This window comes from Acyrthosiphon pisum, chromosome A1, assembly GCF_005508785.2.
Source record: "Acyrthosiphon pisum isolate AL4f chromosome A1, pea_aphid_22Mar2018_4r6ur, whole genome shotgun sequence".
Lineage (NCBI taxonomy): Eukaryota > Metazoa > Arthropoda > Insecta > Hemiptera > Aphididae > Acyrthosiphon > Acyrthosiphon pisum.
In genome coordinates, this window is record NC_042494.1 from 108,082,108 (window position 1) to 108,100,850 (window position 18,743).

General features: G+C 27.5%; 2 protein-coding genes across 3 annotated transcripts in view; both read right to left on the bottom strand.

Moving 5' to 3' along the window:
• Positions 1–2,959: 2,959 nt before the first annotated feature.
• LOC100571369 (THAP domain-containing protein 2-like) lies at positions 2,960–4,220 on the bottom strand. Its single transcript, XM_003247296.3, has 2 exons — positions 3,933–4,220; positions 2,960–3,487 (listed from the first exon to the last, which is right to left on the bottom strand). Exons 1-2 carry the CDS (start codon positions 4,083–4,085, stop codon positions 2,960–2,962), a joined length of 681 nt encoding a protein of 226 aa, XP_003247344.1. The 5' UTR covers positions 4,086–4,220.
• A 6,327-nt stretch (positions 4,221–10,547) lies between these two features.
• The window catches only part of LOC100570901 (histone acetyltransferase p300-like), an 8,821-nt gene continuing 625 nt past the window's right edge, over positions 10,548–18,743 (bottom strand). Inside the window, exons 2-3 of one of the 2 annotated variants that reach the window (XM_003247292.4) lie at positions 12,428–12,541; positions 10,548–12,357 (exon numbers count right to left, since the gene is read on the bottom strand). In XM_003247292.4, coding sequence (XP_003247340.1) covers positions 11,901–12,357; positions 12,428–12,456 — 486 coding nt within the window. In that variant the 5' untranslated portion in view covers positions 12,457–12,541 and the 3' untranslated portion in view covers positions 10,548–11,900. Of the gene's footprint in view, positions 12,358–12,427; positions 12,854–18,743 lie in introns of those variants that run through there. The other variant, XM_008188962.3, reaches the window with a different exon arrangement.

The following is an 18,743-nucleotide window of genomic DNA, read 5'->3' on the forward strand; positions in this document are numbered from 1 at the left end:
AGTGATAAGATAAGATAAGAGATTAGGCCGCATTAGTTGGCTAAACTAAAATTTCAGTATAATATACTATATACCAGTTATTAACGTATTATATGTTTTTTTTATAGTTTTCGTTTCAAACTTTTCTTATTTCTCCTCAAATATTAATTTTTAAGAATTATGATAGAGTCTTAATTAATAGTATGTTATATACTATATAGTCTTACGATTTCGTTATTATATTCTAACAAGTATAGAATATTTATTTTAAAAAGAACAGTTACAAATTATCAAGTAATATATTCCCTGTTAAATTATATTTAAAAAAATAACCATTTTTATGGTAAATGGTAAGTATGGTTTTGCCATAATAATTATGTAAAATAAAAATGTATTATTCTTGGTGAACAAATGTATAATATGTTTATTTCATACTTGCAATGTTACATATTATTGTAGTAGGAAAGCAATTTATTGTAAATGTTAGGTAACATTTGTACTAACTCTTGCAACATCATTTAGTAATTGCCCATCTGAAAATTAAAGTAATATTGTAAAACCAAATCATTGTATAATATAAATTATACCTAATAATAAATAAGCACATTCATTTTGTGATAATATCAAAATATACATACCTAACATTTTAAGCTTGAAAGCACTATTAATTAGCTGCATTATATTCTTCCAATAATAAATAAGCACATTCATTTTGTGATAATATAAAATTATACATACCTAACATTTTAAGCTTGAAAGCACTATTAATTAGCTGCATTATATTCTTTCAATAATAAATAAGCACACACATTTTGTGATAATATCATATTATACATACCTAACATTTTTAGCTTGAGAGCACTATTAATTAGCTGCATTATATTCTTTCAAAAAGTAAAAGAAAATTATGTTACACATTAAATACAAAATTAAAAATTTTAAACAAAACAACATATTATTGTCTAATAAGAATATAATATTATAATAGCCAAACGCAAAACAGAATAAAAAACAGTATAATAAGCATAAGTATAATTTTTAATCACAAGAGCATAAACCTAAACTCTAAAGATAACATTTGAACTTTGAAGATGTATTCAAACAAAAAATATTTTAAAATAAAATAATATCTATTTGAAATACAATTTAAAAATAATAATTATCTAAGCATGCGAAGCAATAGATTTGCTACTATATTTATTAAGAAGCTTAAGTTTTTTTTTCCCAGCTATTTTTAAGCGGAAAACAACAAATCTAGATATAATAGTATTCTTTAAGTTATGACAATCTGGAATGTGTTGAATTTCAATTTTTTTCATTTGTTCAATAAAAAATTTTTTGATGTTACAATTTTGATTTTTCACAGTATCATAATATTTTCTGAAAATATTTTCCATGACCAAAAAATAATTAAATGTAATTTCGTTACAAAAAAACAAGCATCCTTTTTTATAGCGTTTTAGTTTAGATAACTTTGCAAAAGAAGCATTAATGCTATTTTTAGAGCCTACTGAACTCAAGCAATCAGTACACATTTTTGATTTTTTTTTAATACTAAATATTAAATAGCCGCATACATTGTAAAGAGAGTTTAACTCACCATTGCAAAGTTTGATTTCAGGTTCACTTGTTTCTGATGGCAGCTGAATGTTTTGTAATTGGTTTTCAATTGGTTTAGTGTTTAAAGTGTCCAAAAATCCCGATAAAAATGTTCTGTCATCTTCCTCATAACTCCCTGTTGATACTTCCTTTAAATATTGAGATACAGATAACAATTTCAAATTATTTTTCACTTGCAATGCATTTGGTACTATGTTCTTTGATCTCAAAATACTAAATAGATTTTCAAGACAATCCTGAGTAAATCTTGAAGTCAAGAGAAATTTAAATCCTTTATCAATAAGGTAAATTTTTTGAATATCTAAAATTGATTTTGTTGCTATTATGGAACCAGTTTGAGATGGTTTCCACATCCTTTTATGTCCTACTTCTAGATCTGACATAATATCTATAAAACTATTTAAAAATTGTATAGTTTCTTCATAAATGTCTGGTTTCAATTTGCTTAAAGCTAAAACAGGATGTCTGGACGTCATCAAAGAAAACCATCTATCTACTAAGTTAATGAACCAAGCAGTTGTAAGATATTCTGGCTTATTTAATTCTTCAGACAAAAATCTTAAGGCAGTATATACATCATGATTTATTACATTAGTTGATTTTCCAACCTTCATTTTTTGAAAATGGTTTGGCATCAAATCTTGTTCAGACAGTTTAGGAACTAATAAAAAATCTAATTTTTCTTGATACTTAATAACATCTTCAATATGATTTGAACAAATTTTATTTGTAGGAAGATTGTAAAGTTGCTGTATTTTATTGCTAATAAATATTTCTTTATTAATTACTAACATATTCTTAATATTCTTAAAAAGATGAGGTACATCTGGAATAACAAACAATTTCCTATTGTCATCAAGGGGATGAGGTAGAAAGTTTGACAATTTACAGTGACGACCAGCAGTTATATTCCATTTCCTCCACAAACTTTGGTTACTGGGCCCCATATCCGATATAAGAGCAACAACATTCAATCCTATAGACTCTGTTTTGGAAATTATATCAACTACAATATCATGATAAACATTGCCATTAACAGACTTACCGGTAAAAAAATATGCTACTGTTTGTTTCCATCTTGTACTTATGCCACCAATCATAAAAACCAAAACACTCGTGGCTGTTCCTTCATGATGTGGTAAAGTTACTTTTCCTATGTTTTTATTTGAAGACACATCAAATAAATTTGATGGTGTTATAGCCATTTCGTCCATTATTAAGACACACTCTTTTTCATGGTCATTCTTAAATGTTTGAATTTTTATTTCCAAAAATTTAAAAACTTCATGTAAATTCCAGGTTCAACTTTAAATTTTGATTCTTCTTCGCATTGTCTTAAAGATGGCAATGGAGTTTTTGTTTAACTAATCGTTATAGACATGTTACCGCAGCTAAATTTAAGTTTTAATGCCTTTGTTATTGTGCAGTTTGACCATTTCATAAATTTTGTTGATTTCGTATTCATTGCTTTAATTTGATCACTATTGAAGACTGAATTTAGGATTGCAGTGTTATTTTCATACATTTCTAATTTTTTAGTCACATATTGAAGGCGATTTTTAAATATATTCATCTTTGCAACAGATTTTTTATACTGTCGTTCATAATCAACCATTTTCTTTAACATACTTTCATAACTAATTTTACTATGGTTTACCTGGTCTTCTTCAATTATAGTTATGTTATCAGATGTATACTGATTTTGTATTTCTAATGCATTTTGTTCAGGGATATTCTTCTTCAAGGGAGATTTTATTTTCCTTACTGTGGGGGGTTTTCTTTTCGGTATTTCTTTGGTAAAAAAAAACTGAGTAGGCACAGCGTCACATTTTAACCGTTTGCTACCATCTTCTCTTGTTTTTTCCCGCATTTGATCTTCAAAATGAACCTTAAAATAATTAATGAATATTATGTAGTTTTATAATTCAAAGTATCTTAATTATATGTAGTACTTATTAGATAGGTAGGCAGGTAGCTGCAAAATAAAACATCAATAAATATCAAGTTAAACGGACAATGAATATTTTTTCAGCCTACTTTATTTTAACAATAAATAGATACCTACATAAGCAAATTTCTTGTAAGAATAGTATTTTATATTTATATTTATTGATTTCTATAAAAATAAATATATTTTGAAATATGTCAAGTTAAATGAATATATAAAATATAAAATAATTGCTAGGTAGGTAGCTACTTCCTCTTCAGAAAATATACTCTGGTAAATACACATTAAATAATAAATACATATAGATACCTACCTATATGCTATATTTAACTTTTTTAAATCAACTATAATGAGTTATTTAAATATACCTAGGTAATCTACTTACTTCACACAAGCATGAATAATTTGTTGGTACCCAATTATCCCTCTTCATTTTTACCAGCCACATTTTCCTTCTGGCAGCATCTTTAGGGAAATGTTTCATGAGAAATCCTTTTTTGTTAGAATTTGTGCATCCAACAGCTGCACACCCAGGCATTTTTCAAATTGTTCAAAATAGCAACAACCAAATAAAACAAATGCAATAAACTAAATCGTTTTTAAAGTAAAAAAATCTATGATAGTGCATGTAAAAACATCTTATCAAAAATAAAAGTAGCCAGGTATATTTCTATTTTACCGGGCACCCTTTTTTTTGCAATTTTTTTTTTGGAAACTTATGTAGTTAAGTACGCTGAAAACGATGGTGAAAACCGAATTTGGGGCACGGACTTAGTTTTGAAGTTATGGCCTAATGAAGTTCACTATTTCGCGATTTTTTTTTTCACTTATTTTGATTGTAATTGTGCCGTGGCTGGCAGTTGTCCGAAAAATGATAAGGTGGTTGTACGTTGGTTAACCTGTGGTTACCCTGTGACCAACTTAAGGTGGTGTTGCACAGCAAGTCGAGGAATATTTTCGATTTGCGGAGCGGAGCGACGGCGTCGAGGAGCGTAGCGACGAGTGCCGCTAGCACGGCATCACTGTACGATGCCGTACATTTATTTATTATACCTATTTATTTATTTTAATTTAGTTTAGTTTTAATTTTAGTAATTATAATGTAGTGTTTAATTTAGTTTTAATATTTACCTATAGTTGCAAGTTTTTTTTTTGTTAGTTTGTTTTTCCCTGCACTTCCATTTGAATTTATCCAAAGACGCTTCTTCGCGTGTTAATGTCATTTTATGCCCTCTTATGCATTTCGGTACATTATGTAATACACCAAAATTCTGGAGCATTTCTATTAATGCCAATCCTTTGTTTTGAAGAGACAGTTCTTTTAAGTCATATAAATTTAAACTCTTGACACTCATTGTAATATATTTTTAAAGAAAATGTAATTTAAGATATTAGAAAAAAACCCTAGTTTCTTATATAACAAGTGCAATACTGAAACGTTTTAGATATAAAAATAATTGGTATATAGTGGTGTTTTCGAAATAGTCGTAGTAAACTAGTGTGATGCGCGAATGCGTAAAAATCGCGAAAAAGTGAACTTCATTAGGCCATAACTTCAAAACTAAGTTCGTGCCCCAAATTCGGTTTTCACCATCGTTTTCAGCGTACTTAACTACATAAGTTACCAAAAAAAAAAATTGCAAAAAAAAAGGGTGCCCGGTAAAGTAGAAATGTTCCGGCACTCTACTGGTATCAGGGGTATGAAACTCCGTGAATTGGCCGAATCGGCGATTGTAACCTTGAACACGGCGTGGCATACGTAATCTATGATAAAAGTAAACAGTGGAAACAACCCGACCCCACGCAGAATACCATGCCAATTAGGCGGAAACGGTTTTTCAATACGGGTATAACATCATGTCAGTATTACGGAAACAGTTTCATTGTTCGGACTTCAGATCATAGGTAAACACTTCACCCATCAGCTGATCGAGTTTCGCTTCTATATTGTTCTATGGTATTGTGGTATAAGCTACCTTATCATTTTTCAGAAGGTTACAAATAGTATCATTCCATAAAATGTCGTTCAGAGCAATGGTTGTTTAACACAATTGATTTCATGTATTTTTTGTTTCATTAACGTATCATTCCATCAAATGTCTGTTCTGACAAAAAATGTTCAACGATACATATTTCAACATAACAATTTTCATGTACATATTATTCAAAAATAATATTTTCCTACATTCACATTCCGTAAAATATCTGTTCCACGTGAAATAATTCCGATGAAATATAGGCGTCCCCAAAAGCGCTATTTTAATTTTGAAAATATATTTAAATTCCTTTTAATATTACACACACAAAAATAGAATCACGGACATTTTCACCTCGACTGTTTTCGGTGTAGTAAGACATCCCCCCCCCCATATATTTTTGATGTGGACATAATAAATTATAAATGTATATTTTTGATCAACTGAATTACTCGAATCGAATTCAAAAACAATTGTTAAATTGTTAAATATCCAAACTGGTAGTCTTAAAAAAAAAAAAAATATGAACAAAGGCTAAAAAATATGTGTTTAGAAATAACAAAAGAATTAGTATTTAGTACCTAATCAAATGATTTTTACAAAATGTATCATTTTTACGCCGGAATATTTAGCTATTTTTATTAGTTATTAATTATATTTTATTTAATGCATTTTTTAAAATTATTTTTTTTAAATAGTTCAGTGGATCGAACATATATGTAGATTTATAATCTATTATATTTATGAAAAAAAAATGTTTATAATATTATATTTAATATTAAAAAAAAAAAAATAATTTCATATTAAATAATAAATAATATTGTATTAATAAATCCAAAACATATTATTAGTCAATAATAAACTTTTAAAAAAAAAATGGGGGAAAATGTCTACATCCGATATCGTTGGGGGAGGATGTTCTACTAGACTAAAAACAGTTGGGGGAAAATAGCCATTTACCAAAAAAATACACTTCCTACAAAACAAACAAAATGCGAAAAAATTCTCCCGCTTCTTCAAAATTAAAATTGGACTACTGGAAGTATATTTTTTCCCGCTTATTGCAAGTCTAAATGCACAAAAAAACGACCAACTTTCGATAGCTTTAATATAGTCTTGTATTCTTGTTGGTAAACTGTAATGATAATCAAACAAAAGATGAAATGTTTTGTTTACAACACATTGATATAATGGTATATTAATGAATACATTGTGGTTTACAACAATGTTGGTAAATTATTGTTATATTATATGATTGTTCACATAAAAATATAGTCATAAAAAGAAAAAATACATATAATGGACCAAGGGGTCATAATTAGATATTGTTACATTGCAATAACTAGAGAAGAAAATTAGGTGCCCCCCCCCCCCCCCAAAAAAAAAAAAAGTCTTTCTACGGCAATGGAATAATCAGCAAGTACTTGCATTTGTACAATTTATTGAAAGTATTTACCAATTTAGAAATTGTACATATTATAAAAAAAAGGTAATATAATAATATGTCATTATGCTTAAAAAATTTAATCATTTAAACACACAATTTTTGTAATAATATACCTATCCTACTGATACCTACCGAATATTATTAATAGTTTAATAGTTTATGGATTCTTTTACAATCAAGTGACACTATTACAGACAATACTACTAACATCTGAGATGTTCCTGAGAGTTTTTGCAGTTTTTCTTACTTTGTTACTCAAATTTGGCAAATTGATAGTCCAATAGTATTTATGTTTACTACAAATATATTTAAATTTAGATAGATGATTTTAAAATATACAGGGTCTTCAAAATGTTGTGGTTCTGTAATAGCATATTATATTATATAGTAATAGTATCTAGATTTCACTATGAAATATGTAAATTAGGTAAATCTCAGGTTGGACATTAACAAGTTAAAATGTTAAAGTTAATTTAATTTAAACTTTTTAACTTGTTACTATTTTGGATTTTCAATAACTCAACTAGGTACATACTAACTTACACAATTTTTTTTTAACTAACATGAAATCAACAATTTTATTTTTGATATTAATTTATTTTGTTTTTAATTTTATTACATTTCACTATTTAGAGTAATAATAATAATGCTGGGAATAAGCGCTTAGGTGATGGTATTCGTTATGCTATTGTAGATGGCTGTTTCTGTTGGTTAGAACATTGGTGTCCAGAAAAATAGCATATGCAGGGAGTGCCGTGAGCAGGCTACTATCATCCTCCCTTAAATGAGTGTAATAGTTAGTAGCCATACGATAATATTCAGTATTTTTATAAGACATCCAATACATATTATTAATATATTTATGAAAAAAGTGATTTACATAACTTATTAGGTATACCAACTGTTGTTACAACACACATATAAAATATTATTATTTTATAAAAAAAAATTTTTCTTCTCTAATTAATAAAAATGGAAAATGTGAAAACAATTTTAATAAAAAGCTACAAAATAAACGAAATTATTTACATAAAAATATGTTTGATATTTATAATATTAATAATTCACGAGTTCAAATTAACACAATGATCATTTGGAGTTACAAGAAATAAGCTCTTGTATAATTTAGAGTTATAATTACATGTAATTCTTAAAGATAGATTGCATAGGTTAATATTAAAGATTAGCCAAAACTAGTAATATATATACTTTTAAAAAAATAAAAAAATCTAATATTTAATTTAATATTAGATTGTATTTATTTATTTACGGAGAAAAAAAACTCCATTTACAAAAAGTATGTACAAATATAACAGTTACAATATAATTTCATAGAGAAAAGAAAGCCTTTACATTTACAGTATGTGAGAATCAATTTGTATATAATAAAAAGTAAAATTAATAATAATATAATAATAACAATAATCTCGTAGTATAAAGATTGGTAATATTATGAAAATTTAAATTAAACCATATATCTGTTTAATATCATTACTACTACAATGAAATAAATCTAAATTGGCAAAATTACCTAATGACATTATCATATTTGCTGGTGAATTTAGGGAATAATTTGTTTTTGTGTTTCGTAAGAAAAATAAATTATTATTTCTCGTGTTTTTTTGGGTTGGTATTAAAATTTAGATTCTCTAATAAAGATCTGCAATCAATTTCATAATTAAGTAGTTTGAATAAAAAATTTTAATTCAAATAGTTTCTACGGTTTTTTAGGGGAGTCATATCAGAAAATCCTAAAACTCCATCATAACCAGTGTAAGGTTGTCTTTCTATTCTACATTTGAAAGAAAGGAATCGTAAGAAAGAGTTTTGAATAGATTCAAGATTTTGAGTAAGTTGTATAGAATTGGGAGACCAGATGAGGAGAGCATACTCTAATTGGGATCGAACAAAAGAGAAATAAATATTTTTTAAAGCAAGTGGATCATTAAATTTTGAGCAGCAGCGTTTAAGGAAACCTAGTTTTGAAGATGATTTGTTTTTTATTTTGTGAATATGGTCGTTAAATTTTAATTTGGTTTCAAAGAAGATACCTAAATCATTGACTAATGGAACACGTTGTGTGAGGCAATTATTTAAATTATAGTTAAAGAATGAATTGACTTTTTTATGTGAAAAGGTAATTACAGATCATTTATTTAAATTGAGTTCCATGCCATTATCTGAACACCAATTACAAAAGTTTTCCAAGTCGGTTTGTAATTCTAAACTATCATTCATAGATTTAATGGTTTTATAAATTTTAGCGTTGTCAGCAAGAAGCAATATTTTGGAGTAATTTAAAATTGAAGAAACATCATTAATGAATAATAAAAATAATAAAGGAGAAATATGATCTCCTTGAGGTACCCCAGAGGAAGCATGAATTGGCGTTGATAGGAAATTATTATATTTGACGATTTGTTGTCTTTCAGATAGAAAAGATGCGAACCATGATAGGAGAGGATCATTAATGCCATAAAATGTTTTTAATTTTAGAATCAATAAATTATGGTCAATTTGGACTAATGCCTTATTGAAATCTGTATATATGACATCTGTTTGTGCTTTAGAGGAAAAATAATCTATAATATCTTGTTTGAATATAGCTAAGTTTGTGACTGTTGATCTTTTAGGACAAAAACCATGTTGCTCGTCGATAAGGGTAGTATTAAATATAGGAAATAATTTTGAGTTAATAATTTTTGTAAATAATTTAGGAATAATAGATATTTTTGAAATTGGTCGGTAATTCTTAACAGATGATCTGTCACCTTTCTTAAATATAGGAGAAATAAAGACAGATTTCCAGGATATAGGAAAAACTCCAGTGATTAATGATTGATTAAATACAATATGAAGCGGATATGATAATATAAAACAACATTCAAAAAGACATTTTGAGAATAAATTGTCTGGGCCTGAGCATAAATTTAAATTTATATTATTAAGTTCATTAAATACATCTATAAGAGAGATTTGAAGATTACAAATAGAATTTAATGTATTAATAGGATTTGGTTTTAAAGATGAATTAGGTAAAGGTTGGGTATATACACTAGAAAAATATTTTTCAAAAATATTTACAATTGGTTGTCCACCTTCAAGCCTCTTTGTTATTATATACCATTAGGTTTGGAAAGTTATGATTAGGTTTTTTATCATTTATAAACTTCCAGAAAAATTTAGGATTGAGTTTTATTGTATTGTATTGTATTATGTAAATGTTAATGTAATGTACATGTATATACATGATATATGATTTAAGAGGATGTGAATGCACTATTTGTTTTCTCTCTTTGGCCCATAGACAATAGACATAGACAAAACGCATTTACGCGGAAATTATTTGAAATGTATTTCGTTACTTTGTTTAAGTATTTCTAGGTACCTGTAACTATCAACCAGCATTTCATGTTCAGATTTATATTTTACATCAAATTAGTAAAAAAAGGAAAATAGAGTTTCAAATTACTACTCATCTAATCAATTGAGCTGAATTAGCAAAATGTTACTTTGAGTTTGAGTTTGAATCTGTTTACTGTTTAGAGTATGCTAAATGAAATGAAAACAATAAGAATTAAAATTAATTTGTATAATAATAATTGCATATACAATGTATACAGTATTACATAAAAATATTATATAATATCTTATTTTTACTATTATTCGATACCTTATTCCTTTTAAGTAAAACGCTTGGTATCAGTGCATGTTTTCATATTTATGCAATTATGTGAATCTTAATATATTATATCAATTTCTTACAGTATTTGTTTTAAATTAATAAACATAATATGCAATCCAACTAAGGAGACACATTACGTGCAAAAATAAATATACACATTGAACATAATATAGGCTATAATACATTATTAATTTATAATTTTCATTTGGATAAAAATGTGCCTCAATGTCTTTAAATTTATAACTTACTTAAATTATTAAATTATTTATAGACTAAAGACAAACAAGAAGCCTTACACGGCTCTCTTCTTATTAAGGATTAATTGATATATTCATTATATTTATTTATTAATTGATATATAAATTTATTTATTATTTGTATACAAAAAAAATTGAATAAATACGTTGAATAAGGCCATCTAGTTGACAACTCTCTATTTTATAAATTATATAATATATCTCTTAAAAATATTTTTATAAAATAATAATAATAATAATAATTAATATTATTATTATTGTTATGTATAATGTTTAAAAGGAAAAATTACAGCGGCGGATTTACTAACCCTAACTGGGGGATATAGGAGTTCTACCTGCGAGCCAAAGAAGAAAAATTTTACCATAGATTTTAGAAAAATCAGTATAAGTTTTTCTTTTATATTCAAATTTATAATAATTTAACTAGGTTTTTTTTTTTACAACAAGGTCATCGGATGAAAGTCAAAAAGATTTTGTTCATATAAAATAATATTGTTCGCTACAGTCCATGAAAGTAATAGGTGCCTCCTGATTAAAATATCATTGGGAATACCTACTGTGTTTTCCATGTGGTCACATAGAAAAAAAACAAAACGTTGAGCTGTGAAAATGGTTAGTATACATCAGGGACTGGAACCTTTTGAATTTATCGGTATGGGTTCCGGTATCGGTTCTCCAAAAATAAAATAACGGTTAGAAGATGAAAATGAACATATTAAATATTTAAGTGATGACATATTGACATTCAAAATCAGATTATAGACACATGCTATAGCATAATTAATATTGAGAAAAAAATTAGATCAAATTAATGAAGCTGATAATTAAATTTGGTTACCATGGTTAGGTTAAGGTTGAAACATTGGATTTTGTTGGTTAATTAGTACCTATAATTTGTTATTAAGGTTGAATGTTTATTGGTCTTCACTGTTGCTGATATTGTTGTTGATCGTTATGATTGAGCTATTTTGAGTCGATGCTGCTTGATCTAGATTCTAAAGTGGATAGAAGGGCAGTGGGGTATATTAGCTTGAGCACAATACACAGTGCAGTGACACTTCAAAATTTCCAAATATCTATCATAAATAGGGCATTTGCCCTCATTTTTGAATTTACATAATTTACCATGGCGTAACAGCTTCTTAACATTTTTACAATCTGGAATGTTACAACTTCTACATTGGGTAGAGTGTTTAAGTAAACAATTAATTCCGTTTATAAATTTTTTAGACTTTGAAGCTTCTGGTTTCTTTTGGTAGTAATTAAGAACTGATAATCTGAAGAACGTAACGTCGTACAACTGAACATCCCGTTTATTCATGTTGTGTGGATGACATTCTTTTTTGAAACAGGTAATACATAAATCGAAGCCATTACATAAAGTGCAGTGATATCTGGTTCCCAAATGTGACGCACAAATATTACACTTGTATACTGGTACTCTCCTAATAGTGATGAAAATTGATAATTAATAATATTAAAAACTACTTTAAAATAATAATTTGCACTAAGTACCTGCCAAAAATAACCCAGCGTGTCAGCATTTTTTATTATATTGTTTTTTTGGTTACCAGTTCCAAAGATCCTTGAATTTGGTGATTTACCCTTGCACGATTCAAATTATTTCATCTAAATTTTAAATACATAACATACAATTAACACTAATTAATTATTCATTTAAAATTTGGTATTTATTTATCATAATACAACGAAAAATTACTCTACAGTCTACACTTAACATTAAAGCCACGGATCAATAAAAATACTTCCTATTCCTACAATGTAATAATATTATGACGCCAACAAAATGGCCGAAATTCTCTTATCCAAGAGTTGAATGTTTAGAAAATGTGGGCATTGCGCACTTGTCCCGAAATACACTATCCCAAATGTATTTATTATGAAGACTAGAATAAGGAGACCAAACTCTGCTTCTGATAACGTCCCGAAATGAGTCACAAGATCAAACGTCCACAGGTTGCGCTGCGAACGCTAGAGTTGCTACTTTAACCCGCGTAGCAGGCCCGGCTCAAGGGGTAGGCGACATAAGCCCGCGCCTAGGGCTGCACTTAAGCAGCACTTTAATAAGAGGGCGGCATTTTCAAAATACTGAAAATATTATATTGTTAAGAGCGGCAAAATTAGATTTTGCCTAGTTCACTATTTTCGCTTGAGCAGGTCCTGCCGCGTAGTGTAGGGATTAATCATGTTTTTTGGATTTTTGATTAAAAAAATGTATTTATTTATTTATTTATTTATTTAATTAATTTTAGATTAAAAAATAAAAGTATTTTATATTGTGTTTAGCATCATAACATTAAACTTATTTATTTTATAATTTATAATAACTATGTACAGGTACCTAACTTATATTTATTTTAATTTAACATATACCTATATTAAAAAATTCAAATATAGAGAAACTATAGTGTTAATTGTTGTATATTAAGAGGATGTCTCACCCGCATGTGTTGTTTCCGTCTTACAAATGTACAACATAGCAAAAACTGTTTTGCGCGGGACAACTTATATCTTTCTGTGTTTGTAGTAGTGGTTCCAAAATTTTTAGTTATCAGCTTCTAAACATTTGGTTTTTTTGTTATTAAATTCTGAGTGAAACGATGAATGTATTGATTTTACCAAGGCTGGGCATGTTAATGATTTTTTTTAACTCAGTTAAGTTAAGTTAATACACACTTTTTGTTAACTTTTTAATTTTTATTAAGTTAAAAAAAACTTAATTTGTTTATAAAACGCTAGCGTGCTTAATTTTTTAATTTTTTCCAACTCAAAACTAAATTGTAGACTATAGTATTTTTCAGGGGTTGCAAACGTTATAATAACGTTATGATTATAACGTTATATTTGATAAAAAACGATTGAAATTTGTAAACGTAATTATAACGAAAAACGATAAACATAAATAAATAAATAACACAAAACAAAACGTAACGTTTAACAAAATATATGATATATCATTAAACAAAACATAACGCAAAACGGTATATATTGTATTCCATTAAACGAAATAATTAATTTCCAATTATTTAATAATACTTAGTATTATTCAATTATTAATTTTATCCCGTATCCGGCCTATCCGGGAGATCCCGTATTAGATTTATATTAAAATTTAATAAGAAGGTATTAATAGAATAATTTAATTACCAATAGCTTATAATAGTGATACTCTGATAATATTGTACTGTACTATCTGTACTACGGTCGGAATTTATACCATTCAAGTTATTCAACTATTGTGTTTGGTGATCAGTTTGATCAGATTTGTTCAGTCGTCAGTGTTTGTGTAATTGTTGTCAAATGTTTAATATTTATATTTTATACTAATATACTAATAGTTTTGAAGTGCATTCGTATAAAATAAATGTTGACAAAGTATGTCAAAACAATCAGAGTAAAATATGTTTGAAACATAGATTCCCGCTTAAATGATATTCTCAAGCACAATAATATTGTAAAACTTACTAAATAATTTTAATATTTAAAAACCTAATAATACATTCAAAATTTCAAAATAATGATCATGATTTTTTTTTTTTTATATTTATTATTTTATGATAAAGTCCTTAGAGCCTAGGAAATTTATTAAATTCAATAATACATTATTATTTATAACTTAAGATTAATTATCATCATACTGTTTTATCATTTATTTTGTTTCCATTTTTTTACGAACTATGTATATTATTGTAATTTAATCTGTATCACTGTACTCTATATTTTGTGAATAATATGTAATTGAGATATTTACCCCATTTAATTAAATACATAAAATTACACAATACCTACTTAAAACTCAGAATAGGGAAATTATGTCCCCAAAAAAGGTCATAGTCATATACTTTTAAATTGCGGCCTGTGTACTTTTAAAACAGGTATCTAAATGCTTTTAAATTTTAAATAACGATAAACGCAAAAATTGTATAACGTTTTAATTATAAATAACGTTAAACGCAAAACTTGTATAACGTTTTAATTCTGAATAACGATAAACACAAAAGTTGAATAACGTTTAAATTTTGAATAACGATAAACTCAAAATTTGTATAACGTTTTGATTGTAAATAACGTAAAACAATATTTTTTTTTTCAAATGCAAGCCCTGGTATTTTTACTTTATACAGTATTTCTATATACCTAAGTTAGATTCGAATGATAACAATTTTAAACTTTTAACAGTTTACGGTAAATATTTTAGATTCTGAGCAGAGCGATGAATGTATTAATTTTACAATAATTTGTGTTTTTTTTATAATTTTTCAATTTTTAATTTTTGTGTTTGTCATCACCTCTTAGAACAGTAAAAATATTTGGATTTCTTCAACAGTATCTTTTCTGATATGAAAGTGAATCTAGTTGGTACTTTGGGGGGTCAAAAGTAAAAATGTCCCAATAAGGGTCCCAATAGTTTTCAAAAGCTAACTGACCGTTTTCTCTCAGAATCGTTTTTCTTATACAATGATATTATATCATTGAATTCAAATTTAACACCATCCATTACAGTGACCCACTTACTGTACAGCAGAGCGGCATCCACTTACTCACCATTTTTAATTTGCTTATAAAAAATGATTGAATAGTACTATTAAAAAAAGAGCACGCTGTTGCACAGATAAATTTCTTCTTTACGTGTTGTGAAAATTTAGTAGTTCTACAAAAAATATGGTGTGAGAAAAGTTGTCCTGCGCAACACACAGTTTAGGGAAAAAAAATTTTAAAATATTCAATTCTAAGTATTTTTTTTTTTTAATGCGCGTTACGAAACAAATGTAGTTTTTGAAGTTTTTCATTAATAACTTCAAAACGAAGTTTGTCTGGACTTTTTTTACGTTGTTATAAAGCACCCTAAAAAAACATTTTAGAAATAAAAAAAATTGAAAAATTGATAGATTGCTAAACCAGAAACATTCCCTGTTTTGTTTTAAATATTTATTATTATTTATTATATTATACAAGTTTTGTTTTTTTTTTTCAAAAATTCAGGGCTTAAATCGATTTAAATATCGATAGAATTTGTTGAAACTCATCTAAATTCTAAGAAAACAATAGTGATAAAAAATTAAAAATTTTTTTTTTTATAATACTATTCAAAATTTATATTATAATTTAAAAAGAATTAAATCGATAATTTATACCAACATAATAATCGTTTTATACTCGCGTTACTTTATGCTTTCTTGTGTGTCTGTTGAGCGTCGACGGCGGGCGCTGTTGCGATGTGATTACTGTTATCACCGTGATAGTAGACGTCGTTTAAGGTTAATATTTATATTAATCTTGCGCGACGTCTAAAGTTATTATTTATATTAATCTTTCACGGCGTCCACCAGCAATCTGTTGTTCGTTTTTCTTTGTTTTCATAATTTTACTAGTTAGTTTCTATTCGTTATGACAAGTTCCCGATTCCCATTTCATGCTTATTATTCGTATTCGACAGCATAGAGATATAAAATAAATTGTATTAAACTATAAGTTTATTCTTTATTTTAATGTTCGTATGTTATGTTAGTGCAGCAAAAGATTATGAGAAAAAGTTATTACCTACTTCTTTATCTATGATTAGGATATAATATGGCCACACATTTATAATTTGGTTCGAACATTTATAAATTATAAAACATTTAAATCATTAAATCAAAAATTTTAATTTAAAACTCAACTATGGCTGATAGGTCTGTAATGTTGTTCAAATAAAGGTAATAATAAATAATGAATTTTGCATTTTGTATAGCCTACGAACTTAGATTTTACCGAATTTATCGTATTTACATTGATATTCGTAATATTACCTATATTATGATATATATCCGTATTTTAATTTCAGACCTAAACGAGCATTTGTGAAGATACGAGTATGTTAAAATACGTAGGTTCATCGCATAGCCCAGTCCATTCTTAAATACAAATTATGGTATTCCATCTTATCATTGTTAGGGCCATTCCTATGTCAGGGCGAGCTGGGCCTTAGCCACGGGCCTTCACCACAGTTGGACAGGCCCCGCTTTTATAGATACAATAAAAGTCAGGTTAATGAGCAAAAAAAAATGTATTATATTTTATACATTCAATTGTTTTAATTTTTACAACCTATACCTATTTATATTGATTGACGTCAAATAAATGTATCGCATTTTAAACGAGTTATTATTATGATTAAAATTCAATTTTCAAAGTTTTAAAGTTATAAAAATTACAATCTTCGAAGCGCTTTATCCCGAAAAAATGCATCAACTTAGCTATAATATTTTATACTAAAAAAATGCTATTAAATAAAATATAATAATATTATTGACACGTTTGCTAATTTAAGACGTTAATTTAATTTAATTAAATTTATAATATATTAGATTATGAGTGGAGCGAAAAAATGTATTGATTTTACAATTAGGTGTTTTTTTTTCTGTTTTGTAAGCCACATTTTGGGTAGTATCTAAAAGTGCTCTAATTTTCGAGATCAGCATCTTTACTGATAGAAAAGTGAAACTAGTTGGTATTTTTGGGAAGTCAAAATTAAAAATTGCAAGTAGTTTTAGAAAGCGTCTAACCTATCGTATATATAGTTCCATCATTGAGATTAAGTACAAATCGACATAACTTTTTATAAAACAGCTGTGATTCCATTCATGGTTAAATCAAAACAAGTTGAAGCCCATGCTACCAACTCTGATACATCTATAGGCTATATAGTATATAGTGGCTAGAAATATTTTTAATTTAAAATAATGTAGTTATACAATTCATAATAAAATATATTCTTGAAAATCAAATTAATTTTCTAATAATATTAACTAATGTTTTTTTTATACAACCTAAATAAAATCATTTTATATCACTGTAATTCAAACTGAGATTTCTGGGTACCTGGTATTTAGTTAATATTATAGTAAAATATAAACGACCGTAGAGAGTGAATTTAGGTATACCACCATATACCCATATAGGTAAAGTCATCGAGTTGGTATATTATATGTTTAATGTTTATACCTATATATTATTATTATATTGAATAGGTAGGACCTACTAATAAAATACAAACGACCCGACGACCGTATTTAGAGCGACTGCCGACCGATTTCTATCTACCTGGAGAGTACCTAAAGACCAGTGGTCCTTAACCTTTAGCACAAAACAGTTTACATACATATTAGTCACTAAAAAATAATAAAATTAATGAATACAATTTATAATTTATCCATTAATTTTAAAATGTTGGTTGAAACACTTAGGAACAAGTCTAGTTTAACGCCCACTCGAATTTTTCGATTTTTTTTTCGGAAACCCATGTATTTCGACGAGTTTAAAATTATGGTGTAAAAATTAATTTGCGGAAATGATTATTTTGGTAGTTACAGCCTTCCAAAGTTTGCGATTTTACGTTTATACGCATGCGCGCAGCACTACTGTAATGCCGCGCGGAGGACCATTTTTGTTATTTTTTTGTACTTGCGTATTCTAACCTGTTTAAAACGATGGTGCAATAATAATTTATCCCCCGATTTTCTATGCAACACCTCCCCCAAGTGGGTCACAGGGTTAAGAAATTGTATTTTTGTTACACCGAGTTACAGAGCGGGGTCACTAGCTCGGACAATTAAAAACGAAAATATCCCCCGATTTGCTATGGAACACCTCCCCAAGTGGGCCACAGGGTTAAGAAATGTTGTATAGTATGTGCAGTGATAACACGTTTTGCGGCACTCGTCGCTGCGCTTATAGTAGTGTTGCGAGCACGAATTAAGATATACAGGATACGAAACGAACTTGTGATAAGTGAAACCCGCACCTTCTCACATTGCGGCCAGACTACTAG